This window comes from Xenopus laevis, chromosome 1S, assembly GCF_017654675.1.
Source record: "Xenopus laevis strain J_2021 chromosome 1S, Xenopus_laevis_v10.1, whole genome shotgun sequence".
Lineage (NCBI taxonomy): Eukaryota > Metazoa > Chordata > Amphibia > Anura > Pipidae > Xenopus > Xenopus laevis.
In genome coordinates, this window is record NC_054372.1 from 70,514,493 (window position 1) to 70,535,276 (window position 20,784).

The 20,784-nt window shown below is 35.1% G+C and overlaps 1 protein-coding gene across 6 annotated transcripts in view; it reads right to left on the bottom strand.

Moving 5' to 3' along the window:
* The window catches only part of slc4a4.S (solute carrier family 4 member 4 S homeolog), a 127,870-nt gene that overhangs the window by 32,920 nt on the left and 74,166 nt on the right, over window positions 1-20,784 (bottom strand). For 4 of the 6 annotated variants that reach the window (XM_018243458.2, XM_018243457.2, XM_018243461.2 and 1 more), the window contains exons 7-12: window positions 11,894-11,970; window positions 4,168-4,325; window positions 2,465-2,552; window positions 1,688-1,842; window positions 943-1,056; window positions 361-535 (exon numbers count right to left, since the gene is read on the bottom strand). In XM_018243458.2, coding sequence (XP_018098947.1) covers window positions 361-535; window positions 943-1,056; window positions 1,688-1,842; window positions 2,465-2,552; window positions 4,168-4,325; window positions 11,894-11,970 — 767 coding nt within the window. Of the gene's footprint in view, window positions 1-360; window positions 536-942; window positions 1,057-1,687; window positions 1,843-2,464; window positions 2,553-4,167; window positions 4,326-11,893; window positions 11,971-15,258; window positions 15,355-19,321; window positions 19,392-20,784 lie in introns of those variants that run through there. The other 2 variants (XM_041579709.1, XM_041579710.1) reach the window with 1 other exon arrangement.

A 20,784-nucleotide genomic window follows, 5' to 3' on the forward strand; every position in this document is an offset into this window, starting at 1 on the left:
ACGCCCCCTATATTATATTTGGTTTTAAATTTAGGGATGCTTCATTTAAATTTTTCTTGTTATAATTTCACATCATCTGTCCTAGACTATTAATGCAAGTTGTTCAACAGGGTAAAGTCATACACAGAGGCAACCTGAGAAAGACTATGCCAACAAAGAAAGAGCCCAACTGTTCTCCTATGCTCAGTCACATAGCCTTTTATTTCTGTAGATGGCCTAGCTGATCATGCAGAGGATACAGTGGGAGGCATACATTCTCATTAATAAAGCAGTCCTAGAAAAATATTTATTGTCCAGACTAGCAAGTTTGTCTCTTTACATTCCATTTAAAATTCCTAAACAACCATTAGCAGAACTGACCTGCATGTTTTCTGTAGCATCTCCAAGAAGACCTCCAAAGGTGATGGCATTGGTTACTGTCCCCAAGTAAATAAAGAGCATGGCAGAAAAAGACTGGATACTCAATGCATCGTAAAAGTCACTTGCAAAATATGGAGCTTTTCTCTTTATATCCTCCACCAGTCCTCCACAAAACCTATGGAAACAGAATGATTAATGTTTATGCTTCCTTATTGATTAGTAGTTTCGGAGTAGAAAGTGAGAGATGTATTTCTGGAATTCTATTACTTTTCCTCTGTGAGTCTACAGACACTAGACAATTTCTTAAAATGTAAACTGGGTCAGTTTGCAGACCAATGTACTAAATACTATTTATATCGCTAATACCACCATTCAGTGTAATCCTAGAAAGTACTTTTATTATTTTTCACCATACAATTAATTATTCCACTATACAATGAAACCCCTTCACAAAATAACCACGATACTAACAGCAGTGAATGTTGTATTTTGAAAGTCTACTGTTGGCATCAGTTGTACAGTTGTTCTTGCATAGAAACAGCTGCTTTAAAACAATTGTGTTTGTTTAATTGTGCTACTAACCTGCCTGTTCTTCTTAGCTCTGGACAATCTCCATGTCCACCTCCTCCATGATCTTCATCGTGAACGGTGTCTCCATTCATCTGCAGATTCTCGCCACCTGCATACATGTTTTTCCTGCACAAGAATAGACTTGAATCAGTATATAGCTTTATAAAACATATAACAAAATTTACTACTACAATATTTTAGTTAAAATATTAGTTAAACTGAAAAAGTGCAGACTATAAGTTTTAAATCCCCGTTTATTTCAACGCATATATTGTAGAACCAAAAAACAGGAAATATTATAAAGAACGAGATGCAACAGAATGAAACCCATTCAAGTCTACATAAAAAAGTAGAAAACCTTAGCCTAGAGTCAGTCATTTGTCAAGCCAGTCATCTATGAACAAGGCTAAGAACATCCTCTTACTCACGGATAACGTAAAGCTGCAGTTAGAGCAATGAGTTACAAAAGCAAATGCCTACATTACTATTATAGTTGGATGATCACGCTAAACACTCATTATATATTATCAAGATTCCTGCTTGAGCTCTGTGTAAAAAGAAACAAAAAACACAGTACACAAAACTCTGCTTCTGGGGTTATTGGGTGGCTCTGTCTATAGCTCTGTAAATATAATAGAAATTTTAGATTGTCCGATCCACAGGGGCAGGGACTATTTGAATAAAGGATAGTAACAACAAGAATAGCAATAAAACTACTCAAACTTTCTATGCACATTTTCTTTTACAGGTTGAGCACCTTTTATCAGAAGATGGAAGAGTCTTCGGTGGTTCTATCCGTATTGCAGGGTCCCATTCACCAGGTGGAAGTACAATGACTTCATCAAGAAACTCATCAATTCCAGCAATCAAGTCCTCTCTGTCTTTTGCTTTGTAGGCAATGTCATGGAAAACCTATTTAGCATAAAAATTATTAGATTTCTCCCCACCAGACATTTCTGCAAGATACTAAAAAAACGTGGGGGGTCTAACTTGCATCACATTATCATCATAATAATGCACTTCTGATATATTTACACACTACTATGAAACCTTTAGCATTGCAACTGCTAGATATCAAGGCTGTTGGGGCTGTTAAGAAGAAGATGGCTTGCCACTGTTTAAGAATAAAAATGCAGTACATGTATGGGACCTGTTATCCAGAATGCTTGGGATCTGGGGTTTTCCAGATGGATCTTTCCATAATTTGCATCTTCATACCTTAAGTCTACTAGAAAATAATGTAAACATTAAATATACCTAATAGGCTTGTTTTGCCTCCAATAAGGATTAATTATATCTTGGTCTGGATCAAGTACAAGATACTGTTTTATTATTACAAAATCGGGATTATTTGATTATAATGGATTCTATGGGAGAAGACCATTCAATAATTCAGAGCTTTCTGGATAATGGGTTTCCAGATAACGGATCCCATGCCTGCACAATATATTATATGAATTATGGGAGTCTTCTGTATAGTAGGGGTATCTACAATAATGGTGAATTAATAATTTCTAATATATGAGAACAATACCTCATCAGACATTAAGGTAGCAATGCTTCTTCCAATTTCATGGTATGACTTGGCTTTTCCCTTTGGGCCCAACAGAATAAAGAGGAACCTGAAAGTAGAGGAAAATGGATTTCAAAGTATATAGGTTATAATTTTAACCTAAGAAATTTGCTAAATTACATTGAAAAAGTGTATTTTATATTCTAATTTGTCCTACACTGACCCGATGAAGTAATTATAGACTGCTTTGAGTCATTGCCCCAGTTAAATTAAAACCCTTAAATCATAAATTATGTATTTTGAACAGTATTTGCATGTGAACAGGATACTGAAAGATATCAGGACTGTTTCTGTTATACAAGCATATCCCTGTATGTAATTCACTTTGCCTTCACTAATATATTCAGGATATATATAAAAAGAGAAATTTAATTTACTAATAAACCCAGCAAATGCTAAAATTCTTTAGTGTTTCAAAAATCTGCCACATCGTTTTAAGAGCAAAAGTGCAGAATAGGTTTAGATCTCTATTATTTGAAGAATGCTGGGACGTGCGTCTAAGTACACTCTCCTCCTGGGATTTAGATGTTGAACATTTACTGAATTTATACACTGCAAATAGTTTCATGTGGCTTACAAATGTATATCTAATTGAATTGTTAGATTGCAGCTAATACTTACTGCTAAAGACAACAAACAGATAATGGGGTTTTATAACAGAAAAAAATAGTTACAAACACTACAATTTCCATTAGTATTCTGCTGAAAGGTCTTTGATTTTATTATTATTACCATGTTTATTACATCTGTCAGTGCTTAAATCCTTGGTTATTATAACCCCTAATTTCTTGGTGTGCCTAGTAGAATTTTAATGTCCTCAAACACAAAAAACTGAACCTTTGGTAGCATTAATTAACATGTATTAAGGAATACATTTCTTGTATAAACTGCTTATAAGAAATTGTATTTCCCTTAATGAAGTTACTGTATAGTTTTCTATAGCGGGAACAGTGTGAGTCATTGATTACTGTATGCAAAAATAGATTCCTATAGTTTCCTATAACTATCAAGCAGTAAGAACATCTATTCATCTTATACAGCATTATGTTATCAATGTATCTGCATGTTAGCAGTAGAAACAGTGGTGTAACTTTAGGGAATCATTCCTACACAAAACGTCAGGATCATTTGCATTATTACAGCAATACATTTTCAGTCTGGACTAAATGTAAGACTAGCAAAGTACCCACTTAAAAAAGCAATACACACATATTCATCATATGGTTTTAAATGGTCTGTAAATGTTCTTTTCTAAGTTTCAGGCAGTCATGTTACACATATAACATCACTAAGCACCAATTATTAAGGCTATGGAGTACTATTATACAGGGAATAATGTAGCCTCTGCTGTATATAAAATATAAGGAGTCACCAAAGAGTGCTTACACAAGTTATGAAACACTGAGGTTACTTTTAATATTCTCATATTTTTTTAACAAGGGACATATTATTATTTATATGGGTGCACCAAGTTTTGGTTCAGTATTTGGGCAGGATTTGGCCTTTTTCAGCAGGATTCAGCACTATTTATAAGGAGATACTTTATAGGATATTCATGGCTCTGTGTATAATGAGTGTATATTTTACAGATAATCCATGGGTCAAACGTATTATCATGCTTTCAATGTACTGTATCCCAAATGTCTTTAAAAAAAAAAGTATACCTGGTAGGTACAGGAACTTCTGTCAGGGCACCAAACATAACTGATTGTTGCAACCGGACAAAAGCAATAAAAGGGTTTTCCAGAAAATCCACTTCCCCTACAAGTACATTCGATGCTTCTGCGTCTCTTGGTATCTTTTTCATGAATTTGTTCTTTAGCTAAAAGACATCAAAAAAGATATGACATGTACTGTCTAGCCCATTGTATACTGTACATAAGGAATCCTAAGCCCAATAAAATATAAAGGGTAATTAATCATCAGGGAGTTCAGTAACCATATAAAAGATCACAGGGTGCATTCTGTTACAGAGCATATGTAAGTCAAATGTGATTTGTCTTAAAGGGGTTGTTCACCTTAAAGTTAACTTTTAGTATGATGTAGAGAGCGATATTCTGACACAATTTGCAATTAGTTATCATTATTTATTATGCGTTTTTTGAGTAATTTAGCTTTTTTATCGGTAGCTCTCCAGTTTTCAGTGTCAGCAATCTGTTTTCTAGGGTCCAAATTACCCAGCAACCGTGCATTGATTTGAATGAGAATATGGAATATTAATAGGGGAGAGTCGGAACAGAAAGATAAGTAATAAAAAGTAGCAATAAATGTGTAGCTTTAGAGAGAATTTGTTTTTAGACGCCCTTTTGAAAGCTAGTCAGGAGAAGGCGACAAATAATTCATAAACTATATGGGGAAAAAAATAATGAAGACCAATTGAAAAGTTGCTTAGAATTAGCCATTCTATAACATACTAAAAGTGAACCTGAAGGTGAACCACCCCTTTAAAGGGGTAAAATATTTCTTATAAATCTAATTTCTTAAGAAAAATATATGTATCTTCCATGAAAAATGTTCATCTTTATACACAAAAATGCAGTACAACATTGCAATGCCACCAGTAAATGGTCCACAATGCTACCTATATTTTTATAGTATGCTTTGTACTACTACTATACATTACATGTTTGTTATAAGGGACAGGAGTTTTATAAGCAGAAGGCAACTATTTGCAGCTCACGGCATTGGTTGTGCCTTACCAGCTAAATTGCTGAGTAATATGACGGGGATGGGCACAGGCATGGCGTCTCTTGCAGGTCCTACATTGGGTTTACTGCAAAGGCACAAGGCCTTTGTCAACCCCATAACAAAACATACTATTACAGGGCCCTGTACACGTAACAAAGTTCAACAAAGAATTATGTTACAAATACTACTGCTTATGTTTTTGGCTTTTGTACCAGTCAAAGGCCACCACAACCCTATAGAATCAGGGTATGTTCCTCTAAAGAAGCACGCAGTAGTTTCCATCTTCTTTTCTTCCAATTCAAAGAACATGCTCTGGGTTGCTGTCACTAACATGAGATCAATATATATTCATTACAAAAGGCTGATTAGTAATTTATTCATATTCACATTACATGGCAGCAGAGAAGGCAGTGTCTTCTGCATAAGAATTGATTAATAATTAGACCTATAGCATGAGATTCTAAACATTGATTTCTGCTAATGTGTTGATGATTTTAGATGGTTGTTAACCGTGATGTTATTCCTAGTCTTTTGGCTTGGTAGTACAATTCAATAAAATACAGTATTTCATACCATATTCTTTTTTTAGTCCTTGGTTCTACTAAAAATGTACTTAACTGGGGTTGTTTTTTAAACAGATGTATAAACAATTATGTTCCAAAAAATAAAATAAAAAAAGAATGTTTTCTGGAGTGAAGTGTGTATGTGACCTTGATACCATCAGAAATAGCCCACACAAAGAAGAGTTTGCATTTGCCATAACTTTAAAGAATTATTTAAGGTATTTTATTGTATCTTTAGCTGAGAATATCCACCCATTTGAAAAATATTTCTGAAAACAAGAAGCAGTGCCTGGATTTTTCCAGGACTCTTAAACCAATCAGCATTCAATTTTAAGAAAATGTTATTAATAGAGAAGAAAAGCTGACAACATAGGGCTGACACTTTTTCCAGAAAATGTGACAACCCTAGTCCTGTTGGCATACCATGGGGTAATCCCAGGGCAGAACACCTGTCTCTCTGGTCTTGAACCTTATTTATAATTCAAAAGGGTTACTCACATAACAAAACCCTTGGGGTTATTTCCTGTATGAATGAAGACAGCAGTTACAGATCTATGTCTTAAATGTTTGATCTACAAGAGTTTTGCAGTCTTTAAACAACACATATCCATAGATGTAAAGTGACATACCTAGCCACAACATCACTTACTGTTATTTATTTTAAAATTATTCCCACTCTGTCACAAGGTTAGTTGGCATTTCTTGAAACAGATCCAATGACTTCTTAAATGTACCATCTGCTCTGGCATTTTGTAGAAATGTATAGTTGTCTGGTGGTTCTTATTTTATGCAAACTGTTATAAAGGGATAGACCCACAGTGAACAGTGGAAAACTGAACCCCCGGTTATTACAGTGGAGAAAGGCTGTGGACTTTGCATGTCTGAGCAGGGTTAAAGCATGCTGGGAGACGTAGTAGTTGTATTCTTAAAGCAATATTGTTCCATAATACCTCTGTAGTGGCACTATTGAAATGCGAAAAAATCCTCAAATAAAATTAAAGCTCTGTGATTTGTCCCTGCAAATAAATCTGGAATCTATGATAGAACAATTAACAACTGAGAGCCCTCCAGTGGCATAACTAACTGGGCTGAGGCCCCCACCAATGATTTTGCATAAATAATGGGTCACCCACCAACCCCCTCCTGGCTGGTCCCCTGTCAACCCACTCAGTAGTTATGCCAATGATATCCTCCCTTCTGATGTCTTACAGTATAATTAAACGAAGCTAATGTTACAAAATAATGCACATATTTAAGACAGCAGTAAGGTGGCTCACATTTCACTTTTCCTTTAACTGCATTTTGCTAATAGAACAAGACTGAGAAGTAGGATACATATAGGAGGGTTTAGATCCCCTGTCAATAAATGACAGGACGGAATTGGTCAGTATTAGATATGTATATATATATATGCCCATCTATTTGTACAGCACTGCGGAAAATATTTTCACTTTCTCCATATGTTTTAATAGTAATAATGATAATAAGTATCCAAACTGTTTGAGCTAGGCTTTCTTCATCTGTATATTTCTTCTTAATGTAATGGCTTTCTGATATCATCACTGTAATAATACGCTCAGATATCAGTTTAAATGAAGTACATTAAAGTAGGTCAATATAAATTGAATTGCATCAATTACTGTCTCTAAAATTAGTAAAGCCATAAATAGAGATGTTGCCATACAGTTCTAGTCAAACATATGTCTTTTTTTCATTTTTCAACATGTTGCATTCAAGATGTCTTTGGCATTTATTCGGTTAAGCCAATAAAATACATATGGAAAATTTGATAAAATAATCCTCCACAATCTACTACATCAGGAGATCTTCATGGAGCATGTATACATATATACATATCTATTTCTATTGATTCCTATGGTATTTCTAGAATTGTATCTATTAAATGGTGAACTCCAACTTTCACTCATTGATAAATATAGTTCTAATATTACAATAGGAATGAATAGAGAATGAGTGAGCTTTTCTGTGGTGAGCTCTAATCTCCCATTTTGATAAATCAGCCGCCTAATATGAATACAATTAAGACTAAAAACTATTGCGGTACAAGAGGAAGGAGAAAAAAACTTTTACAAGAAACAGAAATACAATGGACTTGAGCCTGCAAAAAAAGGCAGACATTCATATTCAAGAACTAATTGCCCACTGGGTTATGATATCATACAGCAGTTCCACTTATATCTCACACAAAGGGGCATAAACTGTATGTTTATCAATGGAACTTTCTAGATCGGTTTAATTTGTTTGACTTTTGTGCTTGCATTAGTAACTGTAGAGAACACTTTCTTCTGAATCATTCTCTAACATTATAAAAAAAATGCACCCTACTTAACAAAAACCATAAATTAAGTTTCTAGAGCGCAAACACCATTGTATAAATAAGAACCGACCCACTTGGCCTTCACTTTGCAAATGTTCAGATATGACTGGCTGTGTTTAATAGAATACTAAGTACTAATGAGAATGGCTTTTGTCAGCAGGATAATGAAAGTAATGTGAAAGAATACAGTGACATTGTTTGCAGGGGAGCTGTTTAAGAACAGTTGAATTATGTACTGGAGACAAGAGAGCTAAAGTAATGGGCTCATTCTGAGAACTCAATGTTATTTGCAATTTTCTTTTGAAACAACAACAGCTATAAAATAAGGCAATGCTGTGTTTGCATGTCTCCTATCATTTATTAAAATTAGGGGGCAAGGATCTATACAGGAAAGCTCTTTAACCAACAATGTATCTTAAATAACTCTGCTAATGTGTAGGCTGTGTAAAAAAGAAGTAATAATTGCAGGATTTATTATTTACTTGCAAGGGAAGTAGCACAAAATGTTATGTACAGATGCCTGTAACTTAATTTCCTAGGGTTTAGGAGTACATATAATATAATATAGCCTTGGTGCACTGTGAATAATGAATAAAATGAGCACACCTTTATGTTTAGTTTATTCAGTACAGGCCAAGATTAAAGGTTTTTCATTAATTTGATCTTCAACAAGGTATAAAATATATAAATTTAGGGGCAGATTTTTCAAGGGTTGAAGTGAAAATTCGAAGTAAAAAAATTAGAATTTCAAGCTATTTTTGTGTACTTCGACTTGGGAATAGTTCAAATTTGATTTCAATTTGAAAAAAATGTGAAAATCCAAATTTATCATGTACTGTCTCTTTAAAACTTCGACCATTCACCATCTAAGACCTGCCGAATTGCTGTTTTAGCCTGTGGGGGACATCCTAGAACCCATATGGAGTCAATTGGTGGACTTTTGAAAAATCAATGTTTTTTTTTGAAAATACTTCGAATTTGATCTTACTTCGATTCGAACGATCGAATACAGCCCATTTACCTGGAAAAAAAAAGTTGATTTTTTTTTTCGGTTGGTCTTTTTTATTCGGATTTCAAAGTTATGGGAGTTCAAAAAACTCCCATTACTTCGAAATTCGACCCTTGATAAATCTGCCCCTTAAAGAAGCAGAGGCATGGTTTTCAACCCAGGACCTGTGATCAATAGGGACAAAAAAAATCCCAGGTTTCCAACATATCTCAGATTTTAGGTTAGTTAGTATTGCACCAAATCCTTCTCGTGTACATTTACTGCACAGGAATAATCCAATTATTTATATAAGACCACTTTAAGGTTTAGGACATTTATAATGATATCTTTTTGAGTGTAAATGCAAATTTTATGAATTTGAAAGATAAAGGGAGACATGTAATAACATTTGCAAAGAGATCAAATTTGTGAATATATATTGGCATGTTGCAATGTAATATTCTTAATTATGCTTTTATTGCATTGTGAATATTAATTGCGATTTCCGAAACTTTAACACCTGCTTGAAACTTTTAGAGCAAACTTAACAACTTTTCCATTAAGAAGTTTTTATTACATACACTGTGCAAACTATAAAATTCACAATCGTTGTCCTACTGTTGTGTGAGGGGCAAATAGTTCACAAAGGCAAAACTGTTCACTTTGCGAACATTTATTTGCATTACGAACAAATTGCGAAAGATTTTTGCGTTAGTGACCAATATTGCATTCCCCCATATATCTGTTAACAAAAGATGCATATATTTCCGAGCCCTGTAACTCACAGGAACATATCAGACATTTGTATTCAATCAACAGTCTAGGTCATGCTAATTGTTGGTATGGAATACTGCAATGGGGAAACCTTCCAGACTTTTACAATAAAAACATAATTCTTCCCCCTTGTGTAAAGCAGCACTGAATTGTGTCAATTCTGGCAACACTGGGTATATTTGTATAATTTCTTCCATTAATTCCATTACCTGGACTAAACATTCTTCTCAATTCATGCTTTTTTTCTACAGCATGTTTTTATAAATGTGTCAGCTCATTAAACAGTTTACTGTCAATAACATTGTTTAGACAATACTGCATGTGTTAACGCAAAATAACTGGCAATCCCTCTGGATACCCTAGTTTGATAATTCTCTGTCCTTTGATGTACAGATACAATGCTGATGTATGTGAATTATACATAACTCTGCTCACTAACGACGATGCAGTTATTTCTTCTGTAATTTTAATGATGTTCTGAACTGTTTCTCTGCATCCTGCCATTAATGATATTGTACCAGAAATGCCCTTTTTGTCTCAGAAGCAAATGCCACTTATTGGTTTGCTCATAATTCCATTTGATTATACCAGTTCTTCCCTCTGTCTTTTGCTGCAGAACAGGCCTATGTTGCTTAGTATTTATAATCATATTACAGAAAGCAGTCATTCAACAGCTGCTTCTTTCTCTCTCTGAAGCTGAAATCTCTTACTCCCCAATCATACCTGCAACATTCATCATGACCCCATGTGACCCTAAGCTATTTATATTATATGTCATACAGGGGGATATTAAAAAAAAACAGAGATCTACCATCCTAATAAGTTGGGCACTGCATATTTAATGAACACAACCTTTTATTTTTGAGTAGCAATTCTAAATGTTATATGTTATTATATTATACATATTATTATATATACAGTACATTGTTATATATATATATATATATATATATATATATATATATATATATATATATATAACAGATCCCAAAGATAAAATCTGTACACCTGGAATGCTCTTCTTCCCCAGCTGTGTACATAAAGCATGTTGCACCATATTACAAATGGCATAGTATGTCTCCAGTCTTTAATAGACAGTATTAGAAATATTGAAGTTGTAGTCCAGCTATGAAAGTCACACATAAGTGGGCACTGGCCTCGCTTAAAAATAGGCAAATCTATGCCTACAAAAGGGGCTAAGCTTTTATTGATTTTTAGCTACAATACAAAGGTGGTATCTGCCTGTAGTGCACCTACACATTCCCTTTTATCTCAGTTGATACATTCTGGCCATCCCAATACTGAGGTTCAGTGTTGACCCCTTACTCAGAATATATCAGCAATGCCTTGGACTGTGACTAGTCTTAGCCAAAAATGGAAGTCCCCTATATATTTCTGCTTCGTTCCAATTGGAGCATAAGCTTTACAGCACAGTCAGGACATTGCATGTAATTTACTGCATATACTTAGTGATTTGAATTGAAAGGGTTAAAGAGGTGGTTCACCTTTTAGCATGTTATAGAGTGGCCATTTCTAAGCAACTTTTCAATTGGTATTCATTATTTACAGTTTTTGAATTATTTTTCTTCTTCTTCTGATTCTTTCCAGTTTTTAAATGGGGGTCACTGACCCCATCTGAAAAACAAATTTTCTGTAAGGCAACAAATCTATTGTTATTGCTACTTTTAAATGCTCATCTTTCTATTCAGGTCATCTTCTATTCATAGTCCAGTCTCTTATTCAAATCAATGCATGGTTTCTACGGTAATTTAGGCCCTAGCAACCAGATTTCTGAAATTGCGAACTAGAGAGCTGTTGAATAAAAAGCAAAATAACTAAAAAATAATAAAAAATGAAAACCAATTGCAAAGTGTCTTGGAATACTACTCTCTACATCATACTATAAGGTGAACAACCCCTTTAACAATTTAAATAAGTTAAAAAGAAAACATTCATTCTAAGTGATCATACATGGACAGAGATTTCAAAATGATTACCATCAATGTGGTTATATAAGCAAACCAAAAATATGCACTCACCTGGTCTTTGTCAGGCTTGTCAGAGATATCATTCAGACTGGAAGATGTCAAGTTTCTATGGGCCATTGTTGGACTGCCTACAAAATTACAACAAATATGTCATGTTTTGAAAGTGATACATTTGACTAAAATGCCCTAGAGGTAAACTAATACTTTCTTAGCTTTGTATGAGTCACAATGCAGGTTATATATATATATATATATATATATATATTATTAATAACTGTATATGTACAGTATATGGTTAAAACTAATATAGATCAGAAAATTAAGCCAAGGTGACTTGGTCATTATTGGTCGAAATATGAGGAATATGTTTCCGGATTACAGATCTCAGCATGCCGTGACACTTAAGGGTACGTTAACTATATAATATACCATATTCGTAGACGCTTTTCAAATAGTTTTCATTTTTTATAGTTTTCACATTTCCAGTGATGTAACTATACAGGAAGCATATATCTATTGAAAAATCGGGAGTCCATACAGCTATTCAGCATGGCCAAAGGGACCAGCCCCAGTTCCAAGGCAGTCAAATCCAAATAAGTTTATATCAAAAAAGATATATATCCCAAGGCCTTTTAGAGTAAAAATAAGAATAATTTATTGAATTTCACATTTAAAAAGTATTCAGTACATACCACCCCACATATCCCACCTTACGCGTTTCGCACCTTCCGGCGCTTAGTCATAGTCACCTTAAAAAAGTTTAAAAAAAGTAAACCGGACCCTAGAAACCAAATACATGGCAAAATTTCAAACTAGGGAGCCATTAAAAAAAGAAAAATGAAGCTTTATAAAAAATAAAAAACTGTTTAAGAATTTCATATTTCTGCATCATACTGAAAGTTAACTGAAAGTTAGAGGTGAACTACCCCTTTAATAATGTTAGATCAAATCGTTCCAATGACTGAATCATACTACTACTGGAAGCCATCAGTGAGGACCGTATAAATACACTGTTGTAGACACAGCCTTGAAGGACTGACTTTTCAGCTTTAATCAGTCAGTGTATGCCCAGATTTAGCTTTAAGTAACTGTATATCTACACTTAAGCCTTTTATATCAAATCCAAATTTTAATTTTACTCTGAGAGCTTTTAGGTGTCACTTTACCTATGTAACTGCCTAGAGTCACCAATGGAAAGCATAGCAGCAATCTTTATGGAATCCAGTTAAAAGATTCCCTTTCAGTAGCAATTATCTTTCCTATTCTTTTTGTGATATCATCTCCATGTTTCCTGCCTTCAGACTGTGGCAACTCTACTAAATATATTTACATTAAACACTACTCTGGAAATACACTCTAATGCGATTACTTTGTATTACTTTTTATGTTTACTGTGATAGCATTGGACAATAGCAAGACAGGGAACCCATTAAAGTAATAGTGTGTATAGCCTTCAGAATATACACACTGGTACATATTTAGGACCCTGTCAAATAAAATCACCACTTGGAAATGTGATATGAAGTGACCCCCCCTCCCAATCCCTCAAGTGAGTAATTTTATATCCTGAATCACTTGTCTGTGTATAACCGAACTCCTCTGCATAAAAGAGAACACAAAGCTTTCTTGATAAAAAAAAAAATAAGTCACCGGTAATGACTGTACTCAAAGAAACCAGAAATACATTATTTGCTAGGTATAAAGCCACCCAGGCAGTTATTATATCTAAACATACTGGGCTGCTTTCATTTAAGTTACTCCCCCTCTTATGCCTTAGAATATACATTAGGGAAATAAATTATGGCAATATACAGAATTATAATTATAAATGTGTAAATCAACTGAATAAGAAAAAATGTTTCAAGCCTTTATATAGTAAGTTGGAATAACTGAAACATGCAGTTGGAAACCTTTTGAAAATGAAATACAAACCCACATATTTATTCCATGGTAAATATTACAACAGTAAATCAGTACAGAGATACAGAAGAGAATCGAGATATACCTCCAGTGGTTTTTGCCCTGTGCATCTGCATTTACTGTGTAACCATGTTCTTCTATATTCCTGCTGTTATATACTGTATTTATTGGATCTGATCTTGTAATTTTTTATCTTGGAAAGAAAAGAACACCGTATTTTTGCACAAAATGCATTATTTTACCCAGTGGATAAAATCCGTGCTGATTTATGAACATTATTGCTAAATTGTAGCAAGTGCATTTACCCATTTTAACCAACAAAATATTTTCTTTAATGTTCTAGCTAGCAGCACACTGTTTAAAGCTAAGCACTGATTGGTTGCTAGTGGCAACTGCACTTATGCAATTTAGCACCTATGGTAGTAAATGAGCCCTATTGTATGCAGTGTCGGACTGGGATGCCAGGGGCCCACCTAAAAAACTTAGACTGTGGGCCCACTATTATTCCTCCTCTTCTCATTCAACCTCTTTATTCGCTGTGTCTTTTATATCTATTTACTATACTCTTCCATTATTAAGCATTTTTCCCATAAATAAATAAGGAAAGGCCATGAAGTTGGCCAAATGGTTAGAAGCAAAAGAGCCCACTGACACCTGGGACCCACGGGAGTTTTCCTGATATCCCTGATATTCGCCAGTCTAAAGCTGTCTGTCAGTGCACTACATTTTAAAGTACAAGTATAACTTTGTTTGAAAATCTAGGAGAAGTAAAGACCACATAAGTATGTACATAATTAAAGGAAATGGCTTAAGCGAACCTGTGTTGAAATTATGATACAGTTACAAGTATGTTAGTAGAACCTATGCACGTATAAGCTACTTTTTCTTCAGTTGGATCTTTAGATAGAAAAATTAGTTTTGGGCTGTCACACAATTTAAATTAATAACCAAACAAGTTAAATTTAGCTTCATGTATATTCACCAAAGCATTCTTTGTGTCTGGGCACCTATACCTAGGCAAGCCCATGGTTTAGGGTACAGCAGGACATGAAACATATTGACCTGGAGTGTTAGCTTTTCTGCATGCTAATGTAAATGTAAAGTAATACACAATAAACAATACTCTTACCCCCATATGTAATATAAGGCACTAAGTTTGACCGGAAACAGTAACCCATAGCGACCAATGAGATGTTTGCATTTAAACAGGTGACCAGTAAATGCTACAGGATGATTGGTTGCTATGAGTTACTGCCCCTATGCAAACTTAGTGCCTTTTATTATATAACCCCCTTTGTATAGATGCAAGTACTTTTGTAACTAACTTTGGAATGTAGTACAAGCATGTTTGCATAATTATTATTTAATTATTTATTATTATTATTATTAATTAGTTATTATTCAGGGCAAAAGAAGATTTTGTATACTTTCTCAGAAACAATAACCACCACCCCCATTCGGCATACTTTCCCACTCCCCAATTCTCCAACACTTACTGAGCAATCCCATGCTGGGGCTGCGTCGCACTCGGAGATCATCATCCGACATGCGGGTTGCTAGACAGGGCACAGAAGTCTCTAGAGGATTGTGGGCTAGAACCAGAGGCAGAAAGCAGTGTAGGATGCAAGAACAGCAATAGGAACATTAAAAGGGAAAGGTGAGAAAAAAAGAAAGAAAGACAACTAAAAGCGTTTTAAAGGAAGCAGAAAAAGAAAAGGACTTCATAGCAGAAATGCATCATAAAATATAATCATGCCAGCACAGTGCAAAGGAGTGCTAAAATGTACATTACAGATTGCAGAGATAACATTGTGCATTGTTTCCACTGGGACATAAAAAAGCTGGCAGAAACACAAAGACATGCAAAATATAGTAATTTAAGTTCAAACTAGATTATTTTAAATTGTTTTATATTGTTTACACTTAGGGGCAGATTTAACAACGAGGTGAGGTGAATTTTTGATTGAAAAAAATTTGAATTTCGAGCTATTTTTTGTGTACTTTGACTGGGGAATAGTCCAAATTCGATTTGTATTTGAAATAAATTCAAAAATCGAAATTTATCATGTCTCTTTAAAAATTCGACTTTGACCATTCGCCATCTAAAACGTGACGAATTGCTGTTTTAGCCTATGGCGGACCTCCTAGAACCGATTTGGAGCCAACTGGTGAACTTTGAAAAATCGAAGGTTATTTTGGGAAAAACTTTGAATAGAATTAGATCAAATTCGCTATTCCTTCGATTTGTACAATTTGAATTTGGCCGAATACAGACCTATTCGATCGGAAACTGACCTCAATTTCGGCTGTTTTTTTTTTTATTTTGAATTTCGATGTTTTTCCAATTCGAAATTCGATCCTTGATAAATATGCCCCTTATTTTTCACATCTATTATACAGAAGGAAGAATGTTGCTGTGGTAAGTGGACAAACTCACATACTTTCAATTTATTCCTATTAAAAGCATATATATCAAAGGGTGAAAGTTCACTATTTTCATAAACACTTTTCTAAAAATCCCATAGGAAAGAATAGAAATTGGGTGAGTTTTTCTGTGGTGAGCTCTACTCTCACATTTTGAGATGCCCCTAAGAGTAAGTCTTGAATAAAAATAAACTTATCATGATTATGTAACAAAGATTGCTAAGTTTGCAATAGGTCTTGTCACCCATAGCAGCCAATAACAGGGAAGCATTTACTGGTCACTTGGTTAAAAGCAAACCTCATTGGTTACTATGGGTTTCTGCCCCTTGGACAAACATTGTGCCTTTTATTACATGTGGTAATATGACTTTCTGTATGTAAGGAGTTATTTTCCATTCTGCAGGACTCAAGTACTGCAGGACACAAAACTGTGCCCCTGAGATGCCCAGGGTGCACATTTTTCTTATTCGGAACCTATTTCCAATTACAATTATGTGCATGCCTGTGACGTCAGAAGAGTGTTATGCACATGTGCTCTGACCAATATGGCTGCTCGCACCAGGAGCTCCCTCCAGGTGCGGGTGTCCTAGTGCTGGCGGGGGGGCCAAAAAAAATTACTGTTACCCCCAACTGTTCGGTTGGGGATAATATTTTTGGCAACAAGTGCCCTTTAAGTGAAACTTACACCCCAGGAAAAGCTGCCCTTTGCTTCTTACACCAGATTAAAAACCTAAATATGGTGGAGAAACTATTGCTTTAGACTGTTCGGTAGAAAATAACTGTTAATTGTGGCAGCTATTACCTATGTTAAAAAGTGCATAGAGGAAGGATTTTAATAAAGCAAATTATTAGGGATGCACCGAATCCACTATTTTGGATTCGGACGAACCCACAAATCCGAATCCTAATTTGCATATGCAAATTAGGGGTGTGAAGGGAAAAACATTTTTTAGTTCCTTGTTTTGTGACAAAAAGTCATGAATTTCCCTCCCCGTCCCTAATATGCATATGCTGAAAAAGGCCGAATCCTGGCCGAATTCCGAACTGAATCCTGGATTCGGTGCATCCCTACAAATTATTAATGGAAGATACACCCAAATTGTATTTGTAAATAGACCTTTGTTTGATTTGGAATAAAACTGTTACTGTTTTGGCACTGCAGGCCAATATACCTGTATCTTAAATACACAATCAACAGATTAATGTGTATTATAAATAGAGCTGCATGTTTGTCCCGCAAGGAGAAAAATAACACATTAACAAAAGCACAATATGCAAAATGTTCTTTGCAAATAATTGCATGCAAAGCAACATGCTGGCATGCCTTTTGCTCAACAGTTGTGAGCATGTTCAATAAAATTAGGGGAACTATTATTTTTAACATTTTAATAAATAATATATTAAATAACATTAAAATAATAATGTAAACAATGTTAAAATGCAAAAAAATTATATTCTGCATTGTTTAGTTTTATATAGATTTTCAATCACTTATTGCTAATATTTACTACTATTTGAAATAATAAGTAGACCAGTGCGATTATACTGTTCTGTGACATGCTAAGTATAGTGGCAGGAATATATAGCAGTAGGTCCTCAGCACTATTATTTGTCATTTTAAAAACTAAACCGATTCAGTGACTGCACCATAATCATTAATGCTGTGTAAATCTTTCAAGTAAATAGTTCTATGTAATGTTATTTCTAACAGACTGCAGACCTACCCCTCCCCAATAACTAATGCTAATTGGGTTAATAGCCCAATAGCTTATGGGGTTATTTAATAAAAGGTAAACAGTTTGCTCCTGGTCTAATCACCTAAAGCAACCTATAGGAAGGGAGCATTTACTGGCCACCTGTTCAAAAGCAAATATCTATCTTATTCTTGGGCAAACAGTACAACTCTGATCTTAATTATTATTACTGTACACATCAAAAGTAATACATTAGACTAAATAATGGTCAGTAGGGTTAAGGGTGGTAATAGTTCACGCTTCCTTCTTTATAAGTGCTCAGTAATCCTACTCTATGAATAGAAGTAATATCCCTGTCACAGTGAGATTAAAAATGTTATACAACCCTTATGGCCATATTTATGAGTGATTATTATTGGTTTATATTAAAGACTCTCATTAAATGCTGAAAGTATTCCTCTTGAGGATTTAGCTTTCCCTGGAAATGTTACTTTTGCCTTGATAAATATAGCCCATAAGTTAGAGCTGTTAAACCAATGATTGTTGAGCTAACTGGTGATTTGTTATGTTGAGGGTGGTGGCAGACGGGGAGATTGGTCGCCCAGCGACAAATCTTCTCTACTGCGGGCAACTAATCTCCCCAAATGCCTTTCCGCCGGCAAGAATGCGAATCACTGTGGGATGTAGCGATTCCTTTTCCAAAGCCGCCCGAAGTTGCCTCACAAGGAAACTTTAAAAGACTTCGGAATTCTGAAGCGTTATTTGCATTCTTGCTGTTGGGAAGCCATTTCGGGGAGATTAGTCGTCCACAGTAATGAAGATTTGTCGCTAGTCGACTAAACTCCCCATCTGTCACCACCCTTACAAACCAGAAAGTGCTGGAAGGCTGATATTTGGAAATCTCTTATCATTGAACTACGACAAAAATGTTTGGTTATGCTTTTCGGGACACAAAGCACAATGGCTGGAAAAAAGTGAATTCTTTAATCAATAATTAATCCAGCTTTACTATGCAGGCATCCATCTTTCTGTCTGGTTAATGCACTAAGATGCTACAAATATCCTTAGATATAATCAGTTTTTTTTCCAATGCAAGAAAAGATAGATACAGTATTGCTGTGCTCCTTTCTGCTATCCATGGGGCACAAAATATCCTCAATCCTCAAATGTCTTCAAGTATATATATATATACTGTATATATATATATATATATATATATATATATATATATATATATATATACTGTACGTATATGTGTCTATGTGTGGGTGTTTAACAGCGAATTTGATGAGAATCACAACAAATGGTATGCAATAAAGGATCTCAATTAACCCTTTCACTGCAGAGCAGCATGCAAAGCTTTGCAAGGCTTGCAGCAAAATGGCTACAGCATCCTTTGCTGAAAGTATACAAATACAATAGAAGGTACCATGCTATTCACCTGAGAGGAATACGTTTTTCATCAGGCCTTCCTCTCTCACTCCTGTGTGGGTCATATTACATGATTATCAAGGATACAATATAAATATATGGCTTTACTTTTGGTTTAGACATTGAAATGAATCAATGGTAATGAAAGGATAGCTTGTGTGTTTTGTCAAATTAAGTATACAGAGCCAGATAAAGGGAACCTGAGGTTCCCAAGTTCAGAAAACAATTACTTGAAACTGTTATCAAAATACAGTATAATAATAAGAAAAGCGTACATGTGCTTTAAATATGCAACACTGTTTAACGTTGAAAGATGAAAATTTATTTCTTTTAATTCTGAAAATCTTTGACCACCTTTAGAATTTATTTATGAATTTATTGCTCAGATGAGTATCTCTGCTTTCTTTCTGGCATATAACAGCAACCCAGCATTGCTTTGCACCACATTCAGTTTGATGAGAAGAACTGGAATTGGCAATCTGGAATAGGATTTGGAGATAAGTTTTTTCATCAAACTGAATCTGGTCTTTTATGCCTAAATTTCTAAATGTGTCTAACAAGATTCATGGAAGTCAACTTACTCTGAATCTAGAAAAGGAACGTAATAACAGATCCGTGGGATACAAAAAAGTGTGGCAGAGAAAGCAACCAATTCAAAGTTATATGAAATAGGATATCTGGACTTCCTAAAAAATTCTAAACTTTACATACAGTATCTGACAAATGAAGCAGGATTTAAATACAAAAAAGTCAGTAGTAAAGCCATAACAGTATCTATTTAAAGTATTTCTAAGCTACAGCCAACCAGATGGCGTTTTATGCTTTAGGCTGACAATAGATGTCTGGGAGATGTAGTCCAAAATCAGGTGGATATGTATCCAAATCTACAGTACCTTTCTGCCATTCCCTAATATTGACTCTTTCAAAAAAAACTGAAATAAAGTCTCAAGCACTGCTTCTAGAATATGATATCTCTTGTTGAATTGTAAAGAAGCCCATAGAACGCCCCTGGGACAGCTGAAGTGGAGAGGGGCTTGACTGAGGGACGAGTAGTACAATAAGGTGGTGCCCGGAATGCTAGGCATTCTGGGGATTGTAGGAAAAGGAAGGTGAGGCTTAAGGGGAGTGACTTAGTTGTTAAATAGGAGTGAGAGAGAAGGGAAGAGCCAGTCTTACCTTTTAGGGCACAAGGAACAACAGGTTTTTCCCTCCCGCCCGCCCGACAAGGAAGGTGGGGGGTTCAAAGTCGCAGCTTGGCATAGTGGGGCTCCCCTACTGGGTAGCCAAAAGGGGTGGTATTGCCAAGGTGAGTTAGCCCGGGGCTAGGCCTAGGGGCAACGAGGCACAACAGGTAGGAAAACAAGTGATGGTGGCTTAGCCTTAGGCTGGAGAACGGGTAGGTTAACAGGAATACTGTTAAGTTATTGCAAAGATATGGTTAAATGTTATATGCAGCCTTCAGTGGCTTGTAAT